Here is a 27,446-nt window from a genome sequence, read left to right as displayed (position 1 = left end):
TATAAGTGCTACGCCGTAGTCGCGTAGTCATCGAATCATTGCCCATAAATCGTAAATATTCCACGTCGAAACACTTCTACAAAGCATAGATGGTAGACGGTAAAAATATAATAGCAATTGAGTAAATATTTTATTACATTTTACTATGACATTATAATAACAACTAGCTTGTTATCCGCAGCTTCGCCCGCTTAAATGCCCTCGGGAACAGCAGCAACCAGCGATACGTGGCTAGTGCATAAGCGAAGAAGACACAGGAAGAGTTGCGATCTGGGTGACTGCGCCAAAACCTGGACTTTTGAACCTATACCTGAATTTTTGTGTCAATATCTGAAATTTATAAACCGTAACGTGAATTGTTTGGGCTCCAAAACTCGACATTACAAAGACTTTCATTTTTGTTATGGAAGAACATATTTGAGTATGAGAACTCATGGAAAGTTTCTAAGAGAATTTTTTTAAGAATTGAGAATTCTTGGGTGGCAATCACCGATAAAACTAAAGTACTTTTTGATGCTGACAACATTTAAGCTGTCACTGTCGTCTTCATGAAAGTCTCCATTAAAGTTTCTGATGTTCCTGCAGTCACCGTCACCGCACAGAGTACTTTCTATAGTCACTGTCAGCTGTCAACAATTGCTTTTCGAGGTTATGTTTTGAAATTGAACTTTTGTTTGAAGAGGAAGAGTTAAAGACATTCTGCTTATTTATTCCGTGTTTTTCTGAAACACAACGTGAAGTTCGCTTTTATTTATCACGATTGACGTGATAAGAAAATCTCGTTTTACTTTATCCTTTGCGCGACATCCATATTAGAAAAAGAAGTTGGTACTATTGTGAACTATAACAGTGGCATTACTGTGCTGTGCAATCTAAAAATCCAAAACAGTAAAGAAATTTTATTAACCTGTTAAAATGGTAAGTTAAAATAGACTGTTACTTCAATTTTATGTTAAGTGAAAGTGGGAAACTTTAATTTGATATGACAATCTGCATTCAGAGATGAACTGAACATTACGATTATGGGAAAAAAATAGCGACCCGTTTTACCGACCCTTTTACTTGACTTTGTATTTATATACTTTGACGACCTTGGTGGTGCAGTGGTAAAGTGCATGCCTCTGAACCAAGAGGTCCTGGGTTCAATACCCAGTCATGATCTTTTTCTGATTGGCCCGGGTCTTGGATGTTTATGTTATGAAATATAGTATCGTTGAGTTATTATCCTATAACACAAGTCTAGAACTTACTTTGGGGCTAGCTCAATCTGTGTGAGTCCGGATATATTTATTTATTTCCTTTTGAGACTAAATATGTGTATTTATCGACTTTTGAATAAATAATATGAATATGTCTTATTCATAAATGAAAACAGAGTTGAACTCTATTTTAAAAGAGCACTTGAGTCCTACTATTTAAAGTCTTGAGGACTAGTCTGTTACCACACTAACATTGAAGAATGCTTTACAAAAATGAAGTATAATGAAAGAAATTGTTGGGCTGCAACTGACTGTTGGCTGGCTGTTGATCTACAGTATCAAAAGGAGAAGCTTGGTAGATGACATTTTTAAATCTTCTATCATGATAAAATTTTATTTTATTTATTTAGGTGTGCTAAACAGGTAACAAATTCTAAATATTCTATATTAGCCCTGTGATATTATGTATGTTCTGTTTGATCAGAAGAAATTTCCACAAATTTGCTTTGAATAATTTATTTACAGGTAATAATGAGTTCAGGTATTAATGAGTTCATTGTTTCTTAGTTGTTTTAAATAAATTAATACAGAAGTATAATCTCTAATTAATGTGTATTATTTCCGTTTTACAGGCCAGGAACGCTGAGAAAGCTATGTAAGTAGATAATTTCTTAATTATATAAAGTTTACATACTATCTAGCCACCCACTAGCAACAACATCACATTTTTATACATTTCTTTTAAAAATATATATATTGATAAATTTTGCGACTAGATAATTTTATTTGAAATTATTCTAGTTTACCATTACACATTGTAGTCATAGTCACTGAAAACGGTAACAAAATCTGTGTACTCAACTGTGATAATATTATGGATTTTTTATGAGTTCACTAATGGACACACAGCTTTGGCAAATGTTAGCATTCTTAAAGAAGGATAACATCAGGCGAGCAGATAAAATCGTAGCTGAATTTTTAAAATTGTAAATTTTATTGTAAAGTTTGACTCCGGCTTTGTGGCTTCAGTAGATAAAATAAGTATAACATTTACAGGACTACGCTGGCCCGATGGCGGGCGGCGCAGGTGCAGGAGGCGGGCGGGCAGCGCGAGCGCCGGCCCTACCTCGCGTCCGAGTGCAACGACCTGCCGCAGGCCGAGAAGTGGAGGCTGCAAATTGTCAGAGAGATCGCTAAGAAGGTCGCACAGATACAAAACGGTGAGAGAAATAGGCGAAGGATAAAATTTTGTCTTGGCGCTCTTTTTTACAAGAGCAAAGCTGGGATGGGACGCTTTGAACTGTTTTGAATCTACCCAGGAGGTGCTAATTCAGGCTGAAAAGTCACAAGATCAGTTAGTTTTATGTATGTTCGTTCATTCTTTATTTTTCAATAGACTAGGTTAATCAGAAAAGGTTTTAATTAAAATGAAAACATAACATTACATTTTCTACGAAATCAATGTGGCCATGATATAATGAACTTTGTCAAACAATGTTGAAATTCTAGTTAAAACTAATATTCGGCCGGTGCCTTAGATTTCAAAATGGAAAGTGAATCAGTCGCTAGCGAGAAACAGAACGAAGAAGCGAAGCCAGCTTCTCCGACCGGCAGCCACAAGCCGTCCGTGAACTCCCCCGACACTGGAGTCAGTCGGATGGGCTCGCTCAGCAAGCAGCTCAGCCAACACGTCGGCGAGCTGACAAGCTCGGCCAACATGCTCGCCAAAGGCAGCAGTCCCCACTCCCCACAGCTCAGCAGCAACATAGAGAAAATAGCAACGATGGGGGAAATACTCACCAACGAAGCTAACGCACTGAGAACTTCGATAAAGAGTCTGTCAGACGACATCGCTCGAACCAAACGAGAGATGAATGTCGAGACACCAATAGACGTCAACTTCCCATACCACCTGTTCTTGATCGAAATCGTCGTGAACAAAATCCACATGAAATGCGAATGTTTTGACGTAGATCTGAACAACCTCGTCATCACTGCCACATTTTTGGGCAAACAACCGATAGTGTTATTAGATGGCTCTTTGGGGAAAGTCGAGAATTTGGCCAAACTGAACGCAGGCAAGTCTACGTTATTCGCGATGACTTACGACAAAATTTGCGCGATAAAAGAGTTCGAAATATGTTTGCAACTGACCAAACAGCCGCCGTGCACCTCATGTGTCACCAAGATCGGGGAGACCCGAATGGATTTCACGGCGGAATTTGTTTCATTGAGAGAGGAATTGTGTAAGAAATGGAGCGAGGAACAACCAAATGACAATATCATATGCACAACGTCAACTCCGCTTACAAAGAATCTGTATTATTTGTCATGTGGGAGCGACAGTAGTGGAGAATCGATAGGTGTGATTGAAGTTACGGTGCGAATGTCGTTTTTGGGGAAGGAGATCACGACGGCATTTTGCGCCGCGCCTAAGACTCACGGCGCTTCGTTTTTACTGAAGCAGGATAATGGAATGACCATGTACTCGTGTCAAAAGGTGGAGATGGACGACATGGGCAAGATTCTGCTGGACGAGGACGTGATGAACAAGAAGCGCACGCACGCTCCCCATCGGAGAAGCGAAAGTCCCGAGTCCCAGTTGTCGAGTGTGATATCCTCGAAATCCTGCGAGCCTGCTGTGTATTCCAGTTATCCACGTAAGTTTTTGTAATTGTCAAAGTCAATCCAATCTTAAAAAAAGAAAGAAGTTTTGTTATTTTTTTTTTATAAGCTACTATTTCTTAATCCATTCATAAGGCCAGGCTTAAATAGGATATGACGGGGATAAATTGGTAATAAGTCAAATTTACATTTCTGAGATTTCCACTAAGTACTTAATTATTTTTTATTTTACCTTCTGCAATGTTTTGTAATATTTCAGATACGAAACCTAAATACGACGAAATCTTCACTAAAGTTAATGCAAACGAATTGAAAATCCGAGTGCCAAAGAGCACCAAAGTGGAGAGGTTCGGCAAATACGAGAAGATACAGGAGCTCTGTTCGTGCGAGGACACCCCATACAACACAGGGGAGCAAATTCAGTTCGAAATGCCCAGCGATTGCAAGAACAACACGTATTCTTCCAACCTCAAATACACTTACAAAGGTTGTGAAAAGACTGGCAAAGATAATAGGATTATAAACGTAACTCCAAGCAATTGCCCTGTGCCGGTTGATATGGAGAAAGTGTTGCATCCTAGAAAAGATGTGTTCATTTTAAAAATCGGCAAGAAAATGGAGACGAGCGATAAGAAGACTGATTTGGAGATAGAGTTGGTTACTCCCAAAGCGCCGTCAGAAAAGGCAATAGATAAAAGCAATGCAGATCAACAGTGTAGCTCGGGGGACTTGACCGCGAAGTCGAGCGGTAAGAAAGGGAAGGGAGACAAAAAGAAGGGTAAGGGTAAAGACGCCAAGAAAGGAGTAAAGGGAAAGAAGAAAGGGAAGAAATAACGAAATATTCATAACTTCACGACTATTTTACAGATAATATATACAATGTTTTAGTTTTTTATTACATCATATATTTTCTAATAAACAATATACCTATCAAGTCGTTGTAATTTTTGCGCTCTCCCGATACTGAACGGTTTAATTTATTTTTTTTTCTTTTCCTTGTGGCAATCGATTACTGAACGATACTGGACATATTATATAATCTAGGTCAATGGGAATACTGTAATAGGAGTGCCGTTTGGTAACAGTCTAAAAGCACTCATTGAAAAATAATCTATTTGCAATATGTAACACTTTTAAATACACATATTCCCGTAACCAAAAAGAGAGCGAAGTGCGGGTTTGCATTTCACTTCTCACCATCGAATCGATTCGACGTGTGACGCAGCGAAACAATGGCATCGCAGTGTGGTTGTCGTTGCGTCACAATGGCGCAACGTGATTGGTTCACATCCGTTGGTGAGAAGTGAAATACACCCCGCCCTTCGCCCACAGATAGCTTCTATAGGATAACTAAATTAATAGATATTTAATATAAAGATTTTCAATTTATCGAGGTAAGATTATTTTCTCGTCAATCCTCTTAGGAAATGCTATCGGTGCATATTAGCTGTCACTCGTACGACATCCACGGAAGTGTATAATAGCATAGTGGTTCCATTCTAAGGCACGTCACCATTATTATTCCTCTGTAACATCTAACCCTGTTATTCATAAAAAAAGTTATTTTCATGTATGTTTTGCCTTTTTTAAAGTGCGATAGTGACAAAATACACTTTAGCTTAAAGTTAAAGCATACCAACTATTATCCTTACATACATATATATATAAAACAAAGTCTAATACCGCGTCTGTCTGTTCGCGATAAACTCAAAAACTACTGCACGGATTTTCATACGGTTTTCACCAATAGATAGTGTGATTTCTGAGGAAGGTTAAAGCCGGGACCGGTCGCTAGTATGATACATTAAATATGATTTAATATTATGAATAACGGGTTAAGTATATATATTCCGTTCGCAGCGGGTCTGGGCGAGTTCCGCATACGAGACTTGAACGATGAGATCAACAAGCTGATGCGGGAGAAGCGGCACTGGGAGGTCCAGATCAAGGCGTTGGGAGGCCCGGACCACGCCAGGGTGGGACCCAAGATGCTGGACCAGGATGGCAAGGAAGTGCCAGGGAATCGAGGCTATAAGTATTTCGGGGCTGCTAAGGATTTGCCGGGTATGTCTTATCTTTCTTGCCGGGTATGTCTCATCATTCTTCTTCGCGTGTCTCGGGTTTCATTTTGGGCTGTGAAGACGGGAAGATAGCGTAAAATATAAATATTATTAAAATTTCGGAGACGTGATATTGATTTTGTTGACAATTGATCACTGTCTAACGTCACTACTTAGACTTGTATAAAATTACCAGAAAATTAAGTACTTTCTAGACGTTTCTCACTGTTTCTCGCGAAGGAGACTTTTCGCGGCTCAAAACCGTGACATTATGCTGAGCGGGAACCAATTTGGTTATGTGTTGTAATTTATAATGCTGATTTTGTGATGCAACAAAATAAATAAGTAGGTGAAGGAAGACATCGTGAGGAAACCCGCACATTGGTGGACAATTTAGTTCACTAGTGTGTATGTGACTACTTGGCACTAGATGTCGGTAGATAGTCTTAAGTCATGTCAAATGCCTTTAGACGACTTGAATAAAATCTGACACCAGTGTTAGTTGTATATGAACGGATGACGTTTTTCTTTGTTTTGCCGTTACGGGGTAGACAGAGCCAAGAAGCGAGTGCGATCGCCGCTTTGTCCCAGTTCATCCAAGCCGATGTTTTCTCACTTTAGGGAAAGAAATATAATAACTAATTAACAAATAAAGAAACTAATAATCATTAGAAAAGTAATTGATTTACTGAATCAATATTATGTAATTATGGATAAGTCAGCCCCTCTTCAATTGGTCCCCCTCCCCCCACTAATATTCAAATTCAAATTTCTTTATTAAATTTAGGATGATATTACACTTATTGACGTCAAAAATTACTTAAACTAAGTCTACTGCCGGCTTCCAAAGCGCAGGTGAAGAAGAAGGGGCGCAACAAACTTCACCGCAGCCTTTTCTCCAAGGACGTCAATTAACAAATATAGGTCTTATACATGTATTAAAAATTAGGAGGACGAATTTACATCATTACGTACGTAATAATATCATAAACCAATTACATATGTTATGAGGATACTGCACCATGCTTGGGCCAAACATTATTGTCATCCACATAATCATCAGACTTGTAATATGCCTTTTTACAAAGTACTTCTTTTATATAATTTCTAAATTTTTTGTTCGGCAAATCAAGAATCCATTTAGGCAATTTGTTATAAAAACGGATACAGTTCCCAACAAAAGACGTTCTAACTTTGGCCATTATAAATGCGAAAGTAAGGGTAGGTACATTTTATCCCGAAAATCCCACGGGAGCGAAGCCTCGGGGCGCAGATAGTTATATATCGAGAAAGATCTGTTACTTACATCAAGGATGCAATTAAGGAATTGAGTATTGATCTGTCTACATAGTAATGTGTACTGTAGGTGTGCGGGAGTTGTTCTCGCAGGAGCCGCCGCCGCCGCCGCGGCGCACGCGCGCCGACCTCATGCGCGACGTGGATGCGGACTACTACGGCTACCGGGACGACGACGATGGGCTGCTGCTGCCGTTAGAGCGGGACAAGGAGAGAGAAGGTATGACGACTAATCATCATCATATCGAGTGATCTTCAAGTGTTTGAAAGTAACATAGGTATCTATTATGTTAGATTATAGAGATCGAGTATGTCATGCACACTCAAATGGTCAAACCGGTGGCGGCGTCGTGGATCGGGTCGGGAGGTTCCCTCTATTGTGGTTGAGCTTCGCGATGGCTGACTCACGCGTCAACTCATGAACGGGTGCTGCCGGGGGAACTGGTCAGCTCGATCTTTTATTAAAAGTTTTTTTTGTTTGGTTAATTATACATATATGTATATAAGTATATATATTTTCCTTTCATCAGCACTTGATCACAATCATAATATGTTTCAGTATACCTTTTGACCATATACTTTATTGTGTACTTACATTGTTATATTACTGATAAAAAATTATACATAAATTTATATTTATAAAATGGTAAGCCCTTCTGGCATAATAGGGACCAACACTGTTTGAATGAGTTTCTTTCGGCATTTCTTCTCAGTGGTCGTTCCGAAATGCTAGTAGTTTGTAGCTTTGGTAAACATCATTTAATTTAGAATATGACGTGAAAAAGTGCCTGTGAAGGCCTAATTTCTGAATAAATGATTTTAAGTGTGTTATCGCGTGTCAGATTTTATTCAAGTCGCCTAAAGGCATCTGACATGACCTCTACGACTTAGCTCCATCTAGTGGCAGGTAGTCGTATACACACTAGTGAACTGTCCACCAGAGCGCAGGTTTCCTCACGATGGTTTCCTTTAACGGAAGCAAGTGGTGGTCTATGAGAACTACTATATACTACATGAAATTCACCCATAACCGGTATAGGGTGAATTTCACGACTGTTTGAACGCGGCGTGTAGCGTTTCGTTAGTGTCACACATTTTTTTAAATAATATATATTTTTTAATTACATTGTACCAGTACTTTACTTATTTATAAAATAGGATACTTAAATTGATTACTGTGTATGGTACAATTTAATAAACACTAATGTAAGCCCGCGGCGGCGTGAAACGCTCGTGAAATTCACCCTATAGAGCCGTGCCTCATTGCTCAGTCGCGCTCCGTCATTTCGACGTCCGTCGACAAACAACGCCAATATTGTCCGTACAATTTGTACTATTGTGACGTGTTTGTGTGTGTTGATGTACGTCGAAACTCCATAATTTCTGTCAACGCACGTTAGTGTTAAAACTTATAGAAAACAGCTACAGCGTGTTGCGTCGTCGCAACGGAGCACTACTGAGCAATGGGGTATGACTCTTATAGTCCCTTTATTGTACTTTTATGTTTGGTCTCAATGTTTGACTGTCAGACAATGCCTCATGGCCTATTGTTGACATTTAATTTAGCAATAAAGTTTGGGCGTGTTTCACCGCTTGCTAATAAAGTATTTGATAGTCATATTGAACAGTTAATGTTAAAAATTGTGTTTCACATTTGGATACTGCTAACTACCAAGCACATCAGGTATTATCTGGCGGAACAGGTCCTAGATAATTATAATGTTTTATTTAAGTTCATCGCATTATAGCTCCCAAAAGGCTTAAACGTCAAGTTTTCAAGTTTTGTCTCATATTGTTCAGTTTAATTTTAATATTTTTTTATTGCAGCAATAGCCCGCGCTGTTGAGGAGTGGAAGACGAACAAGGAACAGAATAAAGACCAAGACTTACCAGAAGAAGAGAACATATATCCAGAAGACGTAAGTCACCATAAACATGACATTTTTTTTTGGTTCATAATATAACACATCACTCACCAGAGTTATGGTGTGTTGGACCATCAAAACTGGTTTTAACAGGCTTATAGATTAGAAACCCAATATATTTTTATAACTCACTATCTGCGCCCCGGGGCATAGCTCCCGTGGGAATAAAAACTACCCTATGTGTTATTCCAGGTCATATACCAGTGTATCGAATTTCATAATAATCGGTCCTGTAGATTTTGCGTGAGAGAGTAACAAACATATGTTTGTTACATATAACCGTCCTCACAAACTTTCACATTTATAATAAGTTGATACTATTTTTAGCAAGGTTTTTGTATTAGCATCGTTATATGTATGAATGAATGATGAATGAAATGAATGCTTACATTTATATAGAAGAAAATAGAATAGCTTTTTTCATCACAACAGATAAATCATTACTTATTTGTCCGTTCACATCTCAGCATCGAGACTCGCAGTGAGACGCAGCTAACCAATCATATTGCGGTGTGGTTGTCGTCGCGTCACAATGGCTCACTGTGATTGGTTAGCTTTATTCGAATCAATTCGACAGTGCGAGAAGTGAAATGCAAACCCGCACTTCGCCCTCTGCATACTTATCAACAAAATTTATTTCCCAGCTCGACGATAAGAGAATAAAAAACATGATTTCTATGCCCGTAAACTATGTGTATATAATCGACAACATTAATTTTCCAGCCCGACGATAAGAGAATAGACGACGAGGAAGAAGAAGAATCGAGAAGCACATCGCACGTGGCCGTGCCGTCGCAGAAGGACATAGAGGAAGCGCTGCTGAGGAGGAAGAAACAAGAGCTGCTAGATCGATACGGCTGTTTGGACGTGAAAATCGAGGGCAGCTGACCTCAGCAAGAATGACATTAGTTAAATAAAGTAATTTAGTAAGCGCTGTGGTGATTTTTTAACTATTATAGACCGACCATTTCTCTGATCTTTTTCTTTACTTGGTTTTTGTGTGGTTCCGCCCTAAAATAGGACCAGTCCTAATCCTCCCGTGAATGTCGTACGAGGTGACTAAGAATGTTGTCAGCAAAGGAGGGTTCACGTCAACCCTCTCCTAAAGAATGCTGTTGTTGCCTGACAATCTTAATATAGACGGTTTAAAATTTCAAAGTTTATATTTTACACTGACCCCGGGCTTCGCGACGTCACAGCCCCGAGTGTAATCGGGAACTCACAAAGATGAAAGAGAGATATATATACAATATCTGTTCCTTAATACAGCACGTCAGGCGTAACTTTGAATGCACAAATCGCCAGTTTAAATTTATATATATAAAACAGTGAAAACTAGTATATAGCTAGCTGTGTTAAAAATTGTATCAGGAAATGAAAACACACATTGAGAAGAGATTTTTTATTATGTCCAAATTCATTGTAAATAAATTAGAAATACATACGTGCCATTACTTAAAAAGGTCCTTGATGCTTTCTACTTTAGAGCGTATTTCGTGTGACGAGTCCTTGGACAGGTCTTGTGCGTAAGTTTGGTAGATTTCCTTTAACCTATTCAGTTCTGTGGTTCTGTTTAAATCTGTAACAAACAAATATTTTTTTCATAGATATAGAACATGTTTCAAAACATTTTGATCCATCCATACTTTGATACTAAATATTATAAATGCGAATGCGGTTACACTTTCGCGCTTGTCAGAATTTGACGAATTTTAGAAAAGATATAGTTAATGACCGAGGTCAAAAATGGACTCGGGACTTATGATTTCATAGCAAATAAAATGTGAAAGATTTGAACTAGTATTTTCCCGTGGATCGTCCTCGTAAATTTTCCACGGCAACAGGCTTACTCTTAAGTCCTCCTTACTCGTAACTATACGCATGCGAAGTTTCAAAACGATTGGATAAAAAGCTTGAAGAGTTACGAAACAAACATATTTCTCTAATATTATTTAGGATTATCACATCAAGGAATCAACATGAATCATTAAGAAATCTTAATTCCATCACACATAAAGTACGGAATACAGTTAAAAATGATTTTCCAGTTTCGCAGCACCTGGTTCTGTCTACCCCGTAAGGGATATAGGCGTGAAACTGTGTGTCGTAGTTGGGATTTACCTTTCAATTTCTTGATAAGTACTTCCATGATCTGCAACGCGTCCCTCCTGTGCCTCACTTGGTTACTGTTTTCTGTAAAAAAAAGGGGACTAATTAGAACAAAATTACATAAAAAAAATCTATATAATACATATATATATATATATATAATAAATAATAATAATAAATAAATATATTAGGACAAATCACACAGATTGAGCTAGCCCCAAAGTAAGTTCGAGACTTGTGTTATGGGATACTAACTCAACGATACTATATTTTATAACAAATACATGTATAAATAAACATCCAAGACCCGGGCCAATCAGAAAAAGATCATTTTCCATCATGACCCGACCGGGGATCGAATATATATATATATATATATATATATATATATATATATATATATATATATATATATATATATATATATATATATATATATATATATATATATATATATATATATATATATAATACATATGTATTATGAAAACGTAAGGAAACCTGCTCACCCGTGGACGATTTTACCACTCCCATTAATATTGCCCAGTCGTTATGTGTTACATTCCACGTAATGGCCACGACCTTCAGCCATGAGGAATACTATAAGACCCCTTAACCACTTCCCAACCCGGAGATGTTTGTAAGAGCATACTTACTGAGCGTATACTCAATAATACTAGAGACTTGTGACGTGACGCTGGCCACAGCCTGATCCCGGCGCTGCGCCGCCGCGTCCGCGTCCAGCGCTGGCAGCCGCCGCAGCACCAGCCACAGCGACGACAGTATCGCCAGCTGCGTGGAGCGAGAGCTGTTGGGGTACGATTGAGCGCAGTGGGAGAAGAATACGTCTTGGTATTTTTCTGGAAAGAAAATAATAATAAATCAGGACAAATCGCACAGTTAGTCCCAAAGTAACTTCGGGACCTGTGTTATTGGATACTAACTCAAAGATACTATATTTTATAAAATGATTTTCCATCATGACCCGACCGGGGATCGAACCCGGGACCTTTCGGTTCAGAGGCAAGCATTTTACCACTGCGCCACCGAGGTCGTCAAATAATAATATTCTACGAGGGCTGTTCCGAAAGTTTTTAGCTGTAAAAAAACTAACAAGTATTTTGATATAATTCTTTTATTGTTTTTCAAAATATTCCCCTCTGGCATCAATACACTTCTTCATTCTTTCAAACCAGTCTTGAAAACATTTTAAAAATTCATCTTGCGGTAGGTCGAAAAAAAGCGCTCGAAATGCTGAACTGAATTCGAAAAAATACGCCCACGAAGCATTTTTTTCACTGTTGGAAACAGAAAGAAATCACACGGAGCCAGGTCTGGACTGTAAGGAGCATGAGACACCAATTGAACACCAGAACTATTTAAAAAATCCATTGTCCTAGCGGCCGTGTGGGCAGGCGCGTTGTCTTGGTAAAAAATATTCCACGGGTGCCACTTTTGGGCCGGTCCTCACCGAGCTGTTCAAATGCCTGTGGCAGACAGGTTTCGATATACCACAGACTAGTAACTGTCCTTTGATCTTCCAGTGGTATGACAGCTACAGGGCCACTACGACGGAAAAAAACAGCAATATTTTTTTTATTGACGCTTCGGCCACGGACCACTTTTGTAGGCAAATTGTCATCTTCGAACACCCACTGAGCCGACTGCTACTTCGTAAGTGGATCATAACAATATATCCACGATTCGTCAGTAGTTAAGATGTACGACACAGCCTGCGAACTCCCTCCATCGAATTTTTCCATCATAAATTGACACCAATCGACGCGACGGGCTTTTTGTCCGTCGGTGAGCAAATGTGGTATCCAACGAGAAGCGACCTTCCTGACCTTAAGGTGGTCGTGCAAAATTGTTGCTACTGCCCGGGATCCAATCTGCAGTTCATCTTGATTCTCACGATGTGTTATATTTCTCCTTTCTTTAATTAGCCACTCCACTCTTATGATATTCTCATGAGTAACTGCTGTGGGCGGTCTTCCTGGTCAAGGGTAATCTTTGACGCTGTCTCTACCCCGTTTACACTCACAATACCAGTGATTGTAGCTAGCGAAGGAGCAGAGTCACCAAATGCAGCCTTAAAATGTACCACATTTTCATTCATTCATTCATTCGTGAAATGTAATCCCTCTTTTACAGTCGTAGTAAATCATAGCACGGAATGACTCGCGCGACACCTCCATTGCTGATTGTAAAATATCAACTAATGCCTTTATACGAAATATAAAAAAAAAAACTATTCGACGGTAGTTTACGCAATTACGCACATAGACTTATAGATAAATTACCCTCATATTGGCGTAGAAATCAAATGCTAAAGAAGTATATTTTAGGTACAGCTAAAAACTTTCGGAACAGACCTCGTATAGTCTATCTTGTACCATAAACGAAAGCTATACCCAGATATCTATACGCAATTGATAGCCTATAACCAGCTATGGGTTGATGTAGGCTGAAAACGATGAAACAAATGAATATACAGGAGTACAGCAAACAGCACATCAACCTACCCAAAATCAATGCAAACTCGCCTTTATTACCGCGCCATAGAAGTTAATGCACCTTGATGTGCTGTTGACTGTAAATATGCGAAACGACCGATGAACAATGGCGGGCTTACCGCTAATGCCATCTCTTGCAGGCAACCAGACAGGTGAGATTTATGGCGCTAAATCAGCTAAGTTAAATAAAACATTTAGTATCAATACCTAATTTAACGTGGTAAGTATTGAGAAACATGCCTAGTGTGTGACACGTTGTAACGCCACGCATTATGACCTCTTTAGTCATATCGCGTGCGCGCTGGCATGATTTTTATTTCTTTCAGTCCACTTGATATTTTGAAATCACATTTTGACTCATTCATTACCATAACGATATCGGCACGTACCACAGTACGGTATAATAATAAAATATATATATAATAAAATATCTTAAATTATTTATAGACCCTTGAAGGGTAAGTGTTTTAATATGTTTCGGAGAAGTGTTCTAAATTTTACAGTGATTGAGTGCTATAGTTTATATTTTTTGTATTGTTCACAGGTCTGTTTTTTACTTATTAATTACATTATTATACAACTGTCTGCCTCTGCCTATCAACCCTACCTGAGATTACCATACCACCTAACAACGTGACACGCTTGGAGAGTTTTCGTAACCAGATATGCCATAGATAATGTGGACGACATATATTTTTCGAACTTTGCAGTAATTAAGTTTTTCAGTGAATTTTGACATCTAAATTAATTTGAACAAGGCCGACGACATATGATCACCGTCCACATACTGGACGAACACCGTCTAAATAGCCATTCCAACTCGACAAGAAGTTAGTTTTCTCAACATTCACAAATATTATGACAGATGATTTAATACGAGCTAGTTTGAATGCTCAATCGCAAAATGTCTGTAGTGATCTCATGTAATATATTTTATGTCACTTAATTGATATCACTAGTTTACATGTTTTACATCACAATTATTTACAGAAATTAATATTAGGCTAAAAATATTTGCAAAGTTTCTATTTACATATTTCATATTTACAAATTTTATTTGTATAAATTTTACACAGTATTTTATTTACATCTAAACTTATCGACTGCTAACATCTAGTCATTTACCATGTAATTTACCTTTGGATAAATTTGCTGTAGTATTATATAAATTGCTGTTTCAGTATTTCAAATATTTTATATTTATGAATATATTAAATAATTACGACCAGCCTAATATATGCACTTGTAAGTAATGCTTAACTAAAATTGTATTATGAATGAAATAAATACTTGTTTCCGAGGAGTAAACAGACAAAATGAAATGTTCGGAAGTAAACATATTATTATGGTCTAGCTGCGTCATGACGACGACCGGTTTGGTCGACCGCCGCGTCGAGGTTCGCTGGTCGCTGTCATTGTGCGAAGTTGGCATTCTGATCAATTGAAATTTCGAGCAGTTGGTATTTCGAGAAGTTGGCAATATGATAAGTTGTCAATTCGCGAGTGGTTGGCATTTTAGGAAGTTGGCATTATGAGCTGCTACGCAATAAAAGTCAATCAAACATACTGGTCTCATATAATATAAATAGCCATAACGACTCGAAAAGACGAAGATGCTGCTGGCCCAAGGCCTTGTTTATGTGTATGTGTAAAAAAAAATACCTTGAGAATGCAAGTCCTTCGGCCAGGCCTTGCCCAGCAGCTCGTAGGCCGCTTCCTTCAGAGCGGTCAGTTGTTCTCGTCTCAGTCTCGCGCCTTCGTTGTCTTCTTCATCGGATTCCTTGTCCATCGAATGCTCGTCCTAAAATTTGCAAAAGGAAGTATAGCGTGACGTTTATTAACACATTCTCCGGAGCGTATCATCGTTTTTTCTCCATCGACACTAATAATATAAATGCGAAAGTCTGTCAGTCTCTCATGCTTTAACGGTTAACCGCTGAGCCAATTAAATAAATAAAATAAATTGGAACAAATCACACAGATTGATGATCAAGTTAAAATCAAACACACTCAAAACATTATGGATATAAGTTAGACCGAACATACGCTTAGGCGGTTGGAGTTACGTGCAGCAGCTAGCTAAAATGACAAAAACAGTTCCGATTCAAAATTATCTCAAGACTAAAACATAAGTGTTCACTTGTGTTTCTCACCTTGGACAATATGACCTTGACAATGTCATACACCTGGTTGAATCTATCAAAGTCGGTGGCGGCCAAAGCAGCTCCGAGCGAAGTGATTGCGTGTCTCTTGTAGCTCAGCTCCTGTTTGCGGGATTCTGTGATGAGAGCGTTGATGCAGTCTTCGGCCAGGCTCGGGGAGAGGGATTCGCCGTCTTTCACACTGGAAGGTAGTTTAAAGACTATTTCTCGAAAGAATATACTTTATTTATTTTAACAGGAATACCAACAATATTTATAGAAACAATTAGACATAAAACTAGATAGCAAAGGAGCCAATTAAAGGTCCTCACCAATAAAAAACTAAACAAGTTAAAAAAAAGTTGAACTCTAGAACAACTATTATAATAGATATAACATAAGTATAAACTATATTATACAGTTTTTGTTCAAAGTGGAACACTTCCAGGACAATACCCATTGGGTCAAAACAATTATTTGAACAATACACATAAGGATGTACAAGAAGTATGTACAATCAAAATACTTATATGCAACTAAATATACATACATATATATATTATTAGAACAAATATATAAAAATATTACTTACTGAAGAAAGTAATCATAAAGAAGACGTTTCGCTTTTGTTATGCTTGTTGTAAACAAATGCATGTCTACAGTTCTACAAATATTATTATACAGTGCGACTTTGCTATTTACATCTCACCATAGAGTCTATTCGCAGTGAGATGCAACTAACCAATCACAGTGCGCCATTGCGACACAGCGAGATGTGATTGGTTCGCTGCGTCAGTATATATAAAGATAAAGTAGTTTAAAGACTATATTTTTCGAAAGAATATATGTCCGTCGTGCGACTTGCTACATACATCTCACTATCGAGTCTATTCGCAGTGAGAAGTAACCAATCACAGTGCGCTATTGTGACGCAACGACAACCACACGGCAATGTGATTGGTTCGCTGCGTCAGTTTATATAAAGATAAAGTAGTTTAAAGACTATATTTTTCTACTATATACATACAATATACATAGACTATAGTTTAAAGACTATATTTGTCGCACTACGGACTATATGTCCGTAGTGCGACATGCACATACATCTCACTATCGAGTCTATTCGCAGTGAGACGTAACCAATCACAGTGCGCTATTGTGACGCAACGACAGCCACACGGCAATGTGATTGATTCGCTGCGTCAGTATATAAAGGTAACCTTACCTGCAGAGTTCAGCTAAGGCCTCAAGTAGGTGTTGTTTCCCGTCGAAAGTCTTGCCGTGCGCGGCCGCCAACAACGCCCGCAGCAACGGCTCTCTCTGGTCGCCGAGTCCGGTTGATAGCTCTTTGCAAACAGTTTTTATTGCGTGTGCTGCCTGTTGAGATGTCATTTCACGGTCCGTAATAAATTTCGACAAATACATACATAAGATTTTAACTAAATACTGGGCTGGCCACAATTAGCTATGGAAAGTAGTGAGTGAACGACTTAATTAGCTCACTAGAATCTGTGAATGAGTTTCCATCGTTCCTGTATAAGGTGTGACGCGTGGTGTTGCAGGCTGCGGTGACCACTGTCCGCTGTTTGCTTGATTAAAAAAGGATATAAAATACCATGTACCTATTTATAGGATGTAAACACATTAATATTCACTAGCTAAATAATTAAAACGGACAGCTACCTGTATCTTCTTGGTCCAGCTGCTCGAACCAAGCGCCTTCTCAATCTCTACTCTGATAAGAGGGAGATGTTGCCGGATCCCGCTCTCCCTTGCCGGGCTGATGTCTGTCCAAATTTCTTCGTACATCTCCACTGTTGACGAATCTGTAAGTTTTCCAAATGAATTTTTGGACCAATGGTCTTTAAACACTGAAGCTTCCTTCTGTGAATAGTTCGAAAAATAATAACAATTTTTTATCAAAGAGCGTAATTGAAAACTTTATTGAATAAAAATACATAATCAACATTTAAAATACAAAATGACTTAAATTTGATGTCAAATAAATTAATTTATGTTTATGTATGTTCTTTATATATTTATTTATGACGACCTCGGTGGCGCAGTGGTAAAGTTCTTGCCACTGAACCGAGAGGTCCCGGGTTGATGATGGAAAATGATCTTTTTCTGATTGACCCGGGTCTTGGATGTTTCTCTAAACATGTATTTGTTATAAAATATAGTATCGTTGAGTTAGTATACCATAACACAAGTCTCGAACTTACTTTGGGGCTAGCTCAATCTGTGCGATTTGTCCCAATATATATTTATATTTATTTTGTTATTTGGATATGTAACATAAACAATTTTATTCTTGATTCTTCTACTTACCATCGTTGTCTTTAGGTGCGTGCATAGCCAAGAACACAACCGGGGCCAAGACTTCTTCATTGTCTTTGACATGCTCTATCTTGGCTTTGGCCACGGACTTGAGGGTGAGGGCAATGGCCGAGCGAGACGCGTCATCTTCTTTTGTCTCGTAAAGGGCGACTAACTTCTTCATGAGTTTCTCAGCTGATTGACTCTACAAGAAATAAAACATAGAATAATCTTTCTTTTACACACAAACATACAGTTATTCCATTAATTACACAAAAAACTTAAATTACTAAGTGTGTAAACCCATTTATTTTTTGAAATATATGCATTATGTCACATGGGACAATCTTAGTGACCATGTAGTGAAAACGCACCGAGCGTGTCATGCTCCAACACGCCAGGCGTAAATTCTAACATGGTAGAGATGGTATTTAAAAATACCTCAAGCAAAAACGAACCTTAGCATAAGCAGAAACTTGTCCCAACGCTTCGGCACAATTCTTCCTCACAGTAGGGTTCCTATCGAAGGTTCCATTTAGTAGATTTGACATCAGTTTTCCAGCCAAAGGCTCCAACTCCGCTCTAAGATAATGCGCAGCGAGCACAATGAAATGGCAGCAAGCCACTTTAGTTCCGAGCTGAGGTGATTTCATTAGTTCTAGGATCTTTGGTAGCATTTCCTTCATCACTTCGATGTCGATGTACGGCATGCACTGGAAAATAAATATTATATTGGATGTTGCTTAGTTACTTGTTTACCACGCTACGACACAATCAACCATTCGGGAATCTTGTTTTTATATTTTACAATATAAAATGAACCTTTCTAACCGCCACTGCGATCTATTATTCCAAAAACTGATTCATAAAAAAAAAATATAAAAAGTTACAAATACCTTCACAAATTCTTTTACACATGAAATTTTCGACTGTGTGAATGTGGACTTACCTTAACAACCGTGTCAGTAGTATAATGCTGCCTCGCGGCGTTGGCCCTCAGGTCGTCCAGCATCTCCCTGGAGCCGCTGTCAGCCAGCGCGGTGCTGAGGTACGACAGTTTGGCGGACTCCAGGTCGCCGGCCGCGCCGACCAAAGCCGGTATCAGTTTAGGGAGGAATGGCTTGAGGCTCTCGCCGGCCGCGCTGACTAGCTTTGACACTGTTTGGAGGCTGGAACCAAGTTGCAGACGTTTATGCCTGTTTTATTCCATGTGGACGCAAAGAGCATTATGTAAAAATTTAGTTTACAAAATCAGAGTTACTGAAAATCTAATCATAGTTAGTCATTAAACGATATATCACAGCTTTTATGTACTAAATCGTCCTTGAGCACCAAGTATTTTTTGTATATCTATTTGTTTTGACGTGACAACGTCTTGAAATAGGTTGCGGCTGGGAGTCACTTATGAAAAAGTGTAACGCTCGGTAACGTTACGATGAGTCACCGAACGAGAGAGAGGCCCGCCGAATGCCTTGCGTCTCTCTCCCACTCAACTATGATCGGTCTGCCGCGCGCGTAAAAAGACGTTGTCACGTAAAATCTTCGCCCGTAAAACCGACTTTACAGGCAACCATTTTTAGTGTATATCGAAAGTTGAATGTGCAAAGTATTTTAAATCGTGTCTATATTAAAATTCGCACTCAAAATAACGATTATTATAAGATATACCTGACACTCCTGACTTCCTTCACAAGGTTGGTGATGCCGGTGTCGAGCAAGACTGGCAAAATCGCTGACACTATCTCTTTTCCGTCTTTGCCTTGGCTCACGTCTGATGCGCGGATACAGAGCTGTAAACAATACCACATGTAGCTACACGCCTGCTGCGGGAAAACACGCCCAGCGTATTCTAAAAATACGCTCGGCGCGTTATCATGAACAAAAGTCCAAAAGCAATGACAACATAACATCATGGTTTTAGTGAGACGTACTTCATAGCAATATATATTAGTCATATTTGACAAGTAGTCGTCAAATAGGGTTACAAGGCAAATATTTGCCTTGTCGACTATTTGAGAAGTATATTACCTTGGACAAGACATTAGCAGTAGAGGTGGCAGCTTGCCTAGTGCCTTCGTGGACATCATCCATTACTCTAAACAACTGTGCCCAGATCGTTGGTAACTGTGGTAATGATTCGTGCAGACTCTGTGCGCCCCTGAGAAACAACTTTAGCGTCAAATCAGTAGTTTCGTGCGCTACAGTGACACGACAAATGCAATAAAATGAATCAAAGTTATTATATATTATATACACATATAATAAAACTGTAAATGTTTGTTCGGGCAAAACGTAAACAATACTGGATGAAATTTGATGTGGTTTTGTCAGTTGTATAGCGGTAGGTCTAACTTAAAATCTTGTATAGCTTTCATCGCGATATATTGTTTAGAATCTATTTCTGCCGCCAAACAGTAGAACTGATATTGTGCTCCGGTTTGAAGGGTGTGAGAGGCATTGTAATTAATTACAGGACCCCCAAGGAGATAAAATGGGCGTTTCTTGTGTGACGCCCTTGGTATTGCAGCGTAAATAGGCTGCGGTGACCACTTACCATCAGGTGGACCACGCTCCTGTTTGCAACTAGGTAGTGTAATAAACTGCACACTTGATATTGCAACGTTAATAGGCTGCGGTGACCACTTACCATCGGGTGGACCAAGCGCCTGTTTGCTAATAGATATTGTAATAAACTGACCGTAACAAATCGGCGAGGGCATTGCAAGAAGACATCCTCACACGCCACTGGTTGGATGTTAAGTTTGTAACAAGATCTTCTAGGATTTCCTTGTGATACTTTTGAACCTAAAAATGAAATTAAAGGTATTACAGACTGTTCGTTACGGAACTAATAGGTAGTTAAAATAAAATATTTGGAGCTAAGAATTAGATAATTATATTTTTCTTTGTTCTTACAAATTGGTAGATTGGAAACAGAGATCGAATGAAAGGAAAAAGACAATAGAAAAATCTAGATTTGTAGTGCGCGCGCAGGAATCAAATTTAAATTGTCGTGTTCGATAGCCATTGGCTGTTGCGCGAGGGGGCGCGGGCGGGACGATCCTAGTGTTGTGGTGTACTGGCGTAGACACAGACTAAGCCCATACTTAAAAGCTAAACTAGTATGTTAAAAATTTAATAGCAAGTGTTTATTTAATCACTTGGATTTCTATCCACTTCCGGTACAAGAGTGATAACATGAATAACGAATATTGAAAATAATAAAAGCATATGTGACACGTATAACAAATCCATTTAAACGAATATTGAATTTACGACAGAAATTTAAAAATTGCATAAAAATTACTTTTGATGTTATTAGCTAGTGTGAGAAATGGAATGCGTATTCCATTTCACACACTAGCTAATGAGCAATTCATTATTCAAAATTATATATAAAGTTGTGTTTTAAAACGAATACCGTTTACATTAGCAAGTAGTAAGTCTATATAATCAACACACCTAATGTAACAAGTACAGGAAGAGAACAAAACAGAATTTAACGAAATACATTTTTCGCTATTGCAAATACAAATAGCATTATATTTGGTACTAGATGTTGCCCGCGGCTTCGCTCCCGTTGGAATTTTGATATAAAATGTAGCCTATAGCAATCTTGGATAATGTAACTATAATGAATTTAATGATTTATTTGAACAACTCAACGTACACAAGCTTATATTTATAATAAAATAAAACTTGAACTATGTATCTTTATCAAATAATCTAAAATAAATTCTTTATACTAAGCAGGTGTGCGCCGCAGCAATTAAAAAAGGTCTTAATTCAACGAATTTCTTTACCCACGACTGATGAAGAAAGAATTTTTGAAATCAAACATACAAACTCACAAACGCTTACCTCTTTATAATAATAGTATAGATTGCAATAGCAGGCAACATTGGGACAAATTCAAAATTCTTAATTCAATTTAGGATGATATACATCACTTATTGACGCCAAAATTTACTTAAATTAAGTCTACTGCCGGCTTCCAAAGCGCAGTTGAAGAAGCAGCGCAACAAATTTCAACATAGCCTTTTCTCTAAGGACCTCAATTAACAAATGTATGTCTTATATGAATGGTGCTATACACCAATGTTGGCCATTGACCATTTTAAGACTGGTTGCATGCAACTCCTGCCTCTGTCTACCGCCTAAGAGATGACGTCACGTCACCGGAAGACGTGACATTGTATCTGTAAATTGTGCTACATATTACAACTTATTTTACCTATTTATTATATCCTGTAACTTGAGTCACTGAATTTTATTACGGATATCTGTTTTTATTTTACAATTTGTTCGTTTTATTCTCAAGCCACCACACCTCCAATGCCTCATGGTGCCAGCTGAAAATCAGCGCTATGGTTTCCGCCACAACAACACGCTGAGCTGGCCGCCTTTTCAACAATTATAGGTACTTACTTTATTGTTGTAGGTTGTAAGTTTATGTAATTTTTTTTGTTGAATAAATTTTTTTTTTCTTTCTTTCTTCAATGGCACATATAGTGTAGTGTAGTGTAGTGTAGTGTAGTGTAGCCACTGACCGTGAGATGGGTGTTGGGCACGAGCGCGTGCCAGATGGCGGTCATGGCGAGATGGAGGCGCGGCGCGGGGTCGAAGCGGTAGCGGAACAGGCGCGGCACGATGTGCGGCAGCCGCGCCGCCAGCTGCGCGCCCGCGCTCAGCGCGATCGAGTGGAAACCGAACGCCGCGCCTGATTTTGTTTTATTCTATCACTAGCTGTTTACTGAATAGTACAATTCTGACAGCGTAATGTTGTTTTGTTTGTGAATGCCAGGAGTACTACTAATTAAAGGGACCGATATTTGTGTAACCAATTAAGTCGTCCTTGGTCGTCTTATCAACATGATTTTCATACAATTTTTCATCCCCCGTTGTAGTATTTTACGGGTTCATTTTTGTAAAAAAAATGTAGCCTATGTTTGAACGGGAATCTTTAATTAATTATATACATATTTTTTTCAAATATCCCTAGGTAAAATTATGTATTAATATTTATTTTGTACAAAATTTGCTTGTATAATAAATAATAAACAAACATACCAACACACACACTATCACGGAACTTAGAGAAATGCTGACGCGTAGTTTGTATTCTCGTACAATTTGGCGACCTCGGTGGCGCAGTGGTAAAGTTCTTGCCACTGAACCGAGAGGTCCCAGGTTCGATCCCCGGTCGGGTCTTGATGGAAAATAATCTTTTTCTGATTGGCCCGGGTCTTGGATGTTTATCTATATATGTACCTATTTGTTATAAAAAATATAGTATCGTTGAGTTAGTATCCCATAAGATAAGACTCGAACATAGTTTGGGGCTATCTGGATTTGTCCTGATATATTAAAAAAAACCTTCAATTAAACAAGCTTTCAATTACCGCAGCGAAAACCCAGTAATGTATGGCGAATCCGCCACTTTTTCGCGACAATATAGAGCCATCATTACATTGTGGCAGAGAAGAAGCTAACCCACCTTTCTTGGAGTTCCACACAGCGTTGTGGTGAGCTAAATGCATGAACTTGTACAGAAGATCCGGTTGGTTCAAGTCTGACGCTAGTGAGCACAGTTCTTTGTATGTCGATAGATTGCCGCTGAAAATAAAGTTAAGTCACATTGGGAATAGGGAATGTGAATATTATTTTCTTAAACGGTGTAAGTGTGTGTAGACTACAGATGAAAGAGATAGCAATACATATGCACCTTGCATCTAAAATTATTTAGTAGTGAGTTTCATTTTTAAATTGTATTCCTTAACATAATTTCATCCCTTTGCAAGTTGAAATTTTGTATGAAAAATACACAAGCTGCTTTTTGTTGATGGTGGAGTTCAGGGTTAGTGTACCTATTTATATATTTTTTTAAATTTTATTTTGGCACAAACAGTCATTATAAGAAACATTTTACAATAAAAATAACATGTAGATATAGACAAAATAATGCCGAAAACATAACAAAAAACATAATAAGTATAGCGTGTTGACAACATAGGTACTATTTAGTTGTATATAAAACAAGAACAGTATAAGAAGAAGTAACAGATTCACGCAATTACAATACAATACAATACATAACTTGTTTATTTATTTATTTTTCATAATTTTTATTAATTTTACTCAGCTGATGACAGTGCTTTAAATTAATTACTTTTTATAGTCTGCAGCGATTGTGAGAACATGTCGATATCTGGAAAGTCCTTATTTAACAGGTTTAAACTGCGGCAGAAAAAAATCATTTGAGTATAGTTCTTGAGGAAGCGAGGTGGAACAAATATGTTAAGATGACGAGAGGTACGAACCGGTAGTCGAGCCTTACTAATGAAATTAATCCTGGATAAAAGAGTAGGAGAATCTACGAAATAGTTAAGGATTTTAAATAAAAATGTTATATCGAATTGAGTTCGGCGGTTTTTTAGAGACAGTAGTCTATGGTAAACAAGGGAGCCATTATAGGAGGTATTTGACAAGCTTTTTCTAAAGTTGAGATTTTTTAAAATTTCTTCTGAACTCTCTCAATAGCATCTATGTCAATCTGGAAATTAGGATTCCAGACACTACTACAAAAGTCCAAGATCGATCTTACAAAACTGAAATAAAGGATCCCGAAAGTGTCATCGTTTTTAAAGGGCTTGGAGATTCTGTTAATAAAACCTAGATGTTTGAAAGCCTTGCGGGTAATGTGATCATAGTGATGTTTGAAGGTCAATTTACTGTCCATCATGATACCCAGATCTCGAAGTGATTCAAACCTAGTCAAAAGACTATGATTGAGTTTATAATTATACTTAATATAATTCTTTTTACGAGTATATGTTATCACCCGACATTTCTCGACATTTAGGAATAATTGATTTTGATCACAGTATTTAACCAATGAATGTAAATCTTGTTGGATCTTATTACAATCATCGATACCAGCAACAACTCGGAAGAGTTTGGTATCGTCAGCGTAAAATAATTTATTTGTATTGTCGAGATTAATGTCCAAATCATTAATATATATGGTAAACAAGGTCGGGCCCAGGTGAGAACCTTGAGGTACACCTGATGAGATAGGCAAGAAACTGGAACAAAACCCTTTAACGCATACAGCTTGACTTCGATTTCTGATATAAGAGTCGATCCATCTGAGTAAGTTGCCATGTACACCGACCTTCTCAAGTTTAAAAATAAGTAAATTATGGCTAATTTTATCGAATGCTTTAGAGAAATCGGTGTACACGACATCCACCTGCACACCTTTTTCCATAGCATTTGTCAGATGATCAACAAAAGTGATCATGTTAGTTTCTACACTTCTATTTTTGAAAAATCCGTGCTGGTTAAGAGAGATGGTATTCTTTAAAGCATTAAATATCTGTTTAGTGACAATTCTTTCAAGGATTTGACTAAATTTGCTTAATTTAGATACAGGCCTATGTTCAGAAATCAGGTCACGTCGATTGGTTTTGGGTATAGGAGTGACTAAAGCTTTTTTCCATTTGTCCGGAAAGACTCCAGATTCAATAGATTTTTTGAAAATAAGATATAATGGCAAGGTTAGAGCATCATCACATTTACTTATAAAAATCGAAGGGATACCATCTGCACCCGCACTTTTACGTAAATTAATATGTTTTAGTTCGTAAGCAATATTATCTTTATCTATAGTTATTGTATCAATGGTTGTGGTGGAATTATCTTGCAAAGACAAATCCAAGGTTGGTCTTTCGCCACTGGCTTGCACGAAAACTGACTGAAAATAGGTGTTAAATGCATCACAAATATCTTTGCCTGTAGTGAGTGAGTCGTTATTAACGCTATACATTATATTGGGGATTTCACCTAATTGTTTTTTTGATTTGACGTAAGTCCAAAAATATGATGGGTTATTTTTAATACGATCTTCACACAGGGTAATGTAATTTGTGTATTGTTTGTGTTCCAGTTTACGTAGCCTTTTTCTAAGTAAGGAAAAAGTTCTGTAATCCTCTCAAGTTACCGTAAGTTTTCCATTTATGATGATATTTTCTTTTCTCGTTGCTGAGCTTAGTCAAAGGACTATTATACCACGGTGGATACTTAAGGTTGTTAAAATGGTATCCTGAACGCATGTATTTATCTATTAGGTTATCTAAAACATTATAAAAATCTGTAACAGACTCATTGACATCCTTTACAGGAGATATAATGGCATCCCAGTCTACTGCATTTAAATCCTGATTAATGGAAACATAGTCAGCGTTGTGGAAAAATTTTCTTTTCGATTTACTATTCTCGAGGGCTACAAAATTGGAATAAGTACAAGGTAAAGATATATCTAGCGCTTTATAGTGAGGGTCTTCTGGTACTAAGGGCGTGCATGGATTAGTAATTTTGCATTTGTTATTACTGAATACTAAAATCTAGAAGTCTGTTATTAACATTAAATATATTATTATATTGTTGTAGTAAAGAAAAATTCATAAAATCGATCGTGAGACAAGTAACTGAATCAGTGCTACTTTGTGCTCTCATACTATTTATATCGCAATCAAAATAACATTGGGCCTTGGTTACATTAAAGTCACCCAATATCAGAAAAATATCGTTAGGATAGCTATGTGACATTTCAGCTGCTCGGTCGTAAAAAGATGCGAGTGTGTCTTCGTGTACAGACGAGTGAGGTATATAAGTACACACTATATGTAAATGCGAAGCGACGTCGGCTGCGGCTGACGGCCGCGCAGCGCACAGCTCGCTCAGCTATATTGTTATATTCTAAATATATATACATACATATATATATGTACAGAGAAAAATAATGTTATATATATATATATATATATATATTTCTGTGTCATTAAAAAATATGAACCTCTTACCCCGTAGGCGCAGTGCCAAGTTGTCCCTCCTCAAACAGCTGAGTATCCGAAGTGACCTGAGTCACCGCTCGTTTCCCGCTACTCAATTGCTCCACTATCTGCCCGACTAGCGCTTGCCTCTGACTTTCGTCAGAATTCTGATAGACTAAGCTCAGCCCTTTGCTGGCTACGTCTTGCACGATTTCTGAAGGTAAACGTGTTAAAAATAATCACATGGTGTGTAGTTCAAATACGCTAGCTGAGATAAAATGCTCCCAGCGTGTTGTGCAAAACGGACCAAAAATGAAACGCTGCACACCTTTATTGTAAATATATAAATTTTAAAAACTTCATGTTTGCATTGTTAAAGAAACTTTAGGGTTGTTCAATCAGACTTTAATTAATAAAGTTAA

The 27,446-nt window shown here is 38.0% G+C and overlaps 3 protein-coding genes across 4 annotated transcripts in view; 2 read left to right on the top strand and 1 right to left on the bottom strand.

The window, feature by feature from the left end:
* Window positions 1-602: 602 nt before the first annotated feature.
* Window positions 603-10,081, top strand: LOC128670673 (uncharacterized protein). Its single transcript, XM_053746528.2, has 7 exons — window positions 603-918; window positions 1,832-1,854; window positions 2,256-2,419; window positions 5,685-5,888; window positions 7,251-7,400; window positions 9,008-9,099; window positions 9,829-10,081. Exons 1-7 carry the CDS (start codon window positions 916-918, stop codon window positions 9,991-9,993), a joined length of 801 nt encoding a protein of 266 aa, XP_053602503.1. The 5' UTR covers window positions 603-915; the 3' UTR covers window positions 9,994-10,081.
* Window positions 2,648-4,758, top strand: LOC128670668 (uncharacterized). Its single transcript, XM_053746512.2, has 2 exons — window positions 2,648-3,859; window positions 4,084-4,758. The coding sequence occupies exons 1-2, from the start codon at window positions 2,746-2,748 to the stop codon at window positions 4,656-4,658; spliced, it is 1,689 nt and encodes a 562-aa protein (XP_053602487.1). The 5' UTR covers window positions 2,648-2,745; the 3' UTR covers window positions 4,659-4,758.
* Window positions 10,082-10,492: 411 nt separating the features above from the next.
* The window catches only part of LOC128670666 (uncharacterized protein), a 38,685-nt gene continuing 21,731 nt past the window's right edge, over window positions 10,493-27,446 (bottom strand). For both annotated transcript variants that reach the window (XM_053746507.1, XM_053746508.1), the window contains exons 25-40: window positions 27,055-27,238; window positions 23,688-23,806; window positions 22,741-22,910; window positions 20,889-20,995; window positions 20,219-20,348; window positions 19,859-19,980; window positions 19,140-19,359; window positions 18,649-18,903; window positions 18,203-18,395; window positions 17,555-17,697; window positions 17,097-17,248; window positions 15,884-16,073; window positions 15,393-15,531; window positions 11,871-12,074; window positions 11,227-11,298; window positions 10,493-10,684 (exon numbers count right to left, since the gene is read on the bottom strand). In XM_053746507.1, the coding sequence (XP_053602482.1) occupies window positions 10,557-10,684; window positions 11,227-11,298; window positions 11,871-12,074; window positions 15,393-15,531; window positions 15,884-16,073; window positions 17,097-17,248; window positions 17,555-17,697; window positions 18,203-18,395; window positions 18,649-18,903; window positions 19,140-19,359; window positions 19,859-19,980; window positions 20,219-20,348; window positions 20,889-20,995; window positions 22,741-22,910; window positions 23,688-23,806; window positions 27,055-27,238 (2,528 nt within the window). In that variant the 3' untranslated portion in view covers window positions 10,493-10,556. The remainder of the gene's footprint in view (window positions 10,685-11,226; window positions 11,299-11,870; window positions 12,075-15,392; window positions 15,532-15,883; window positions 16,074-17,096; window positions 17,249-17,554; window positions 17,698-18,202; window positions 18,396-18,648; window positions 18,904-19,139; window positions 19,360-19,858; window positions 19,981-20,218; window positions 20,349-20,888; window positions 20,996-22,740; window positions 22,911-23,687; window positions 23,807-27,054; window positions 27,239-27,446) is intronic.

Source organism: Plodia interpunctella, chromosome 6, assembly GCF_027563975.2.
Source record: "Plodia interpunctella isolate USDA-ARS_2022_Savannah chromosome 6, ilPloInte3.2, whole genome shotgun sequence".
In the NCBI taxonomy this organism is placed as follows: Eukaryota; Metazoa; Arthropoda; class Insecta; order Lepidoptera; family Pyralidae; genus Plodia; species Plodia interpunctella.
Note: the sequence above shows the minus strand (reverse complement) of the source record. Positions and strands in the feature narration are given on the sequence as shown.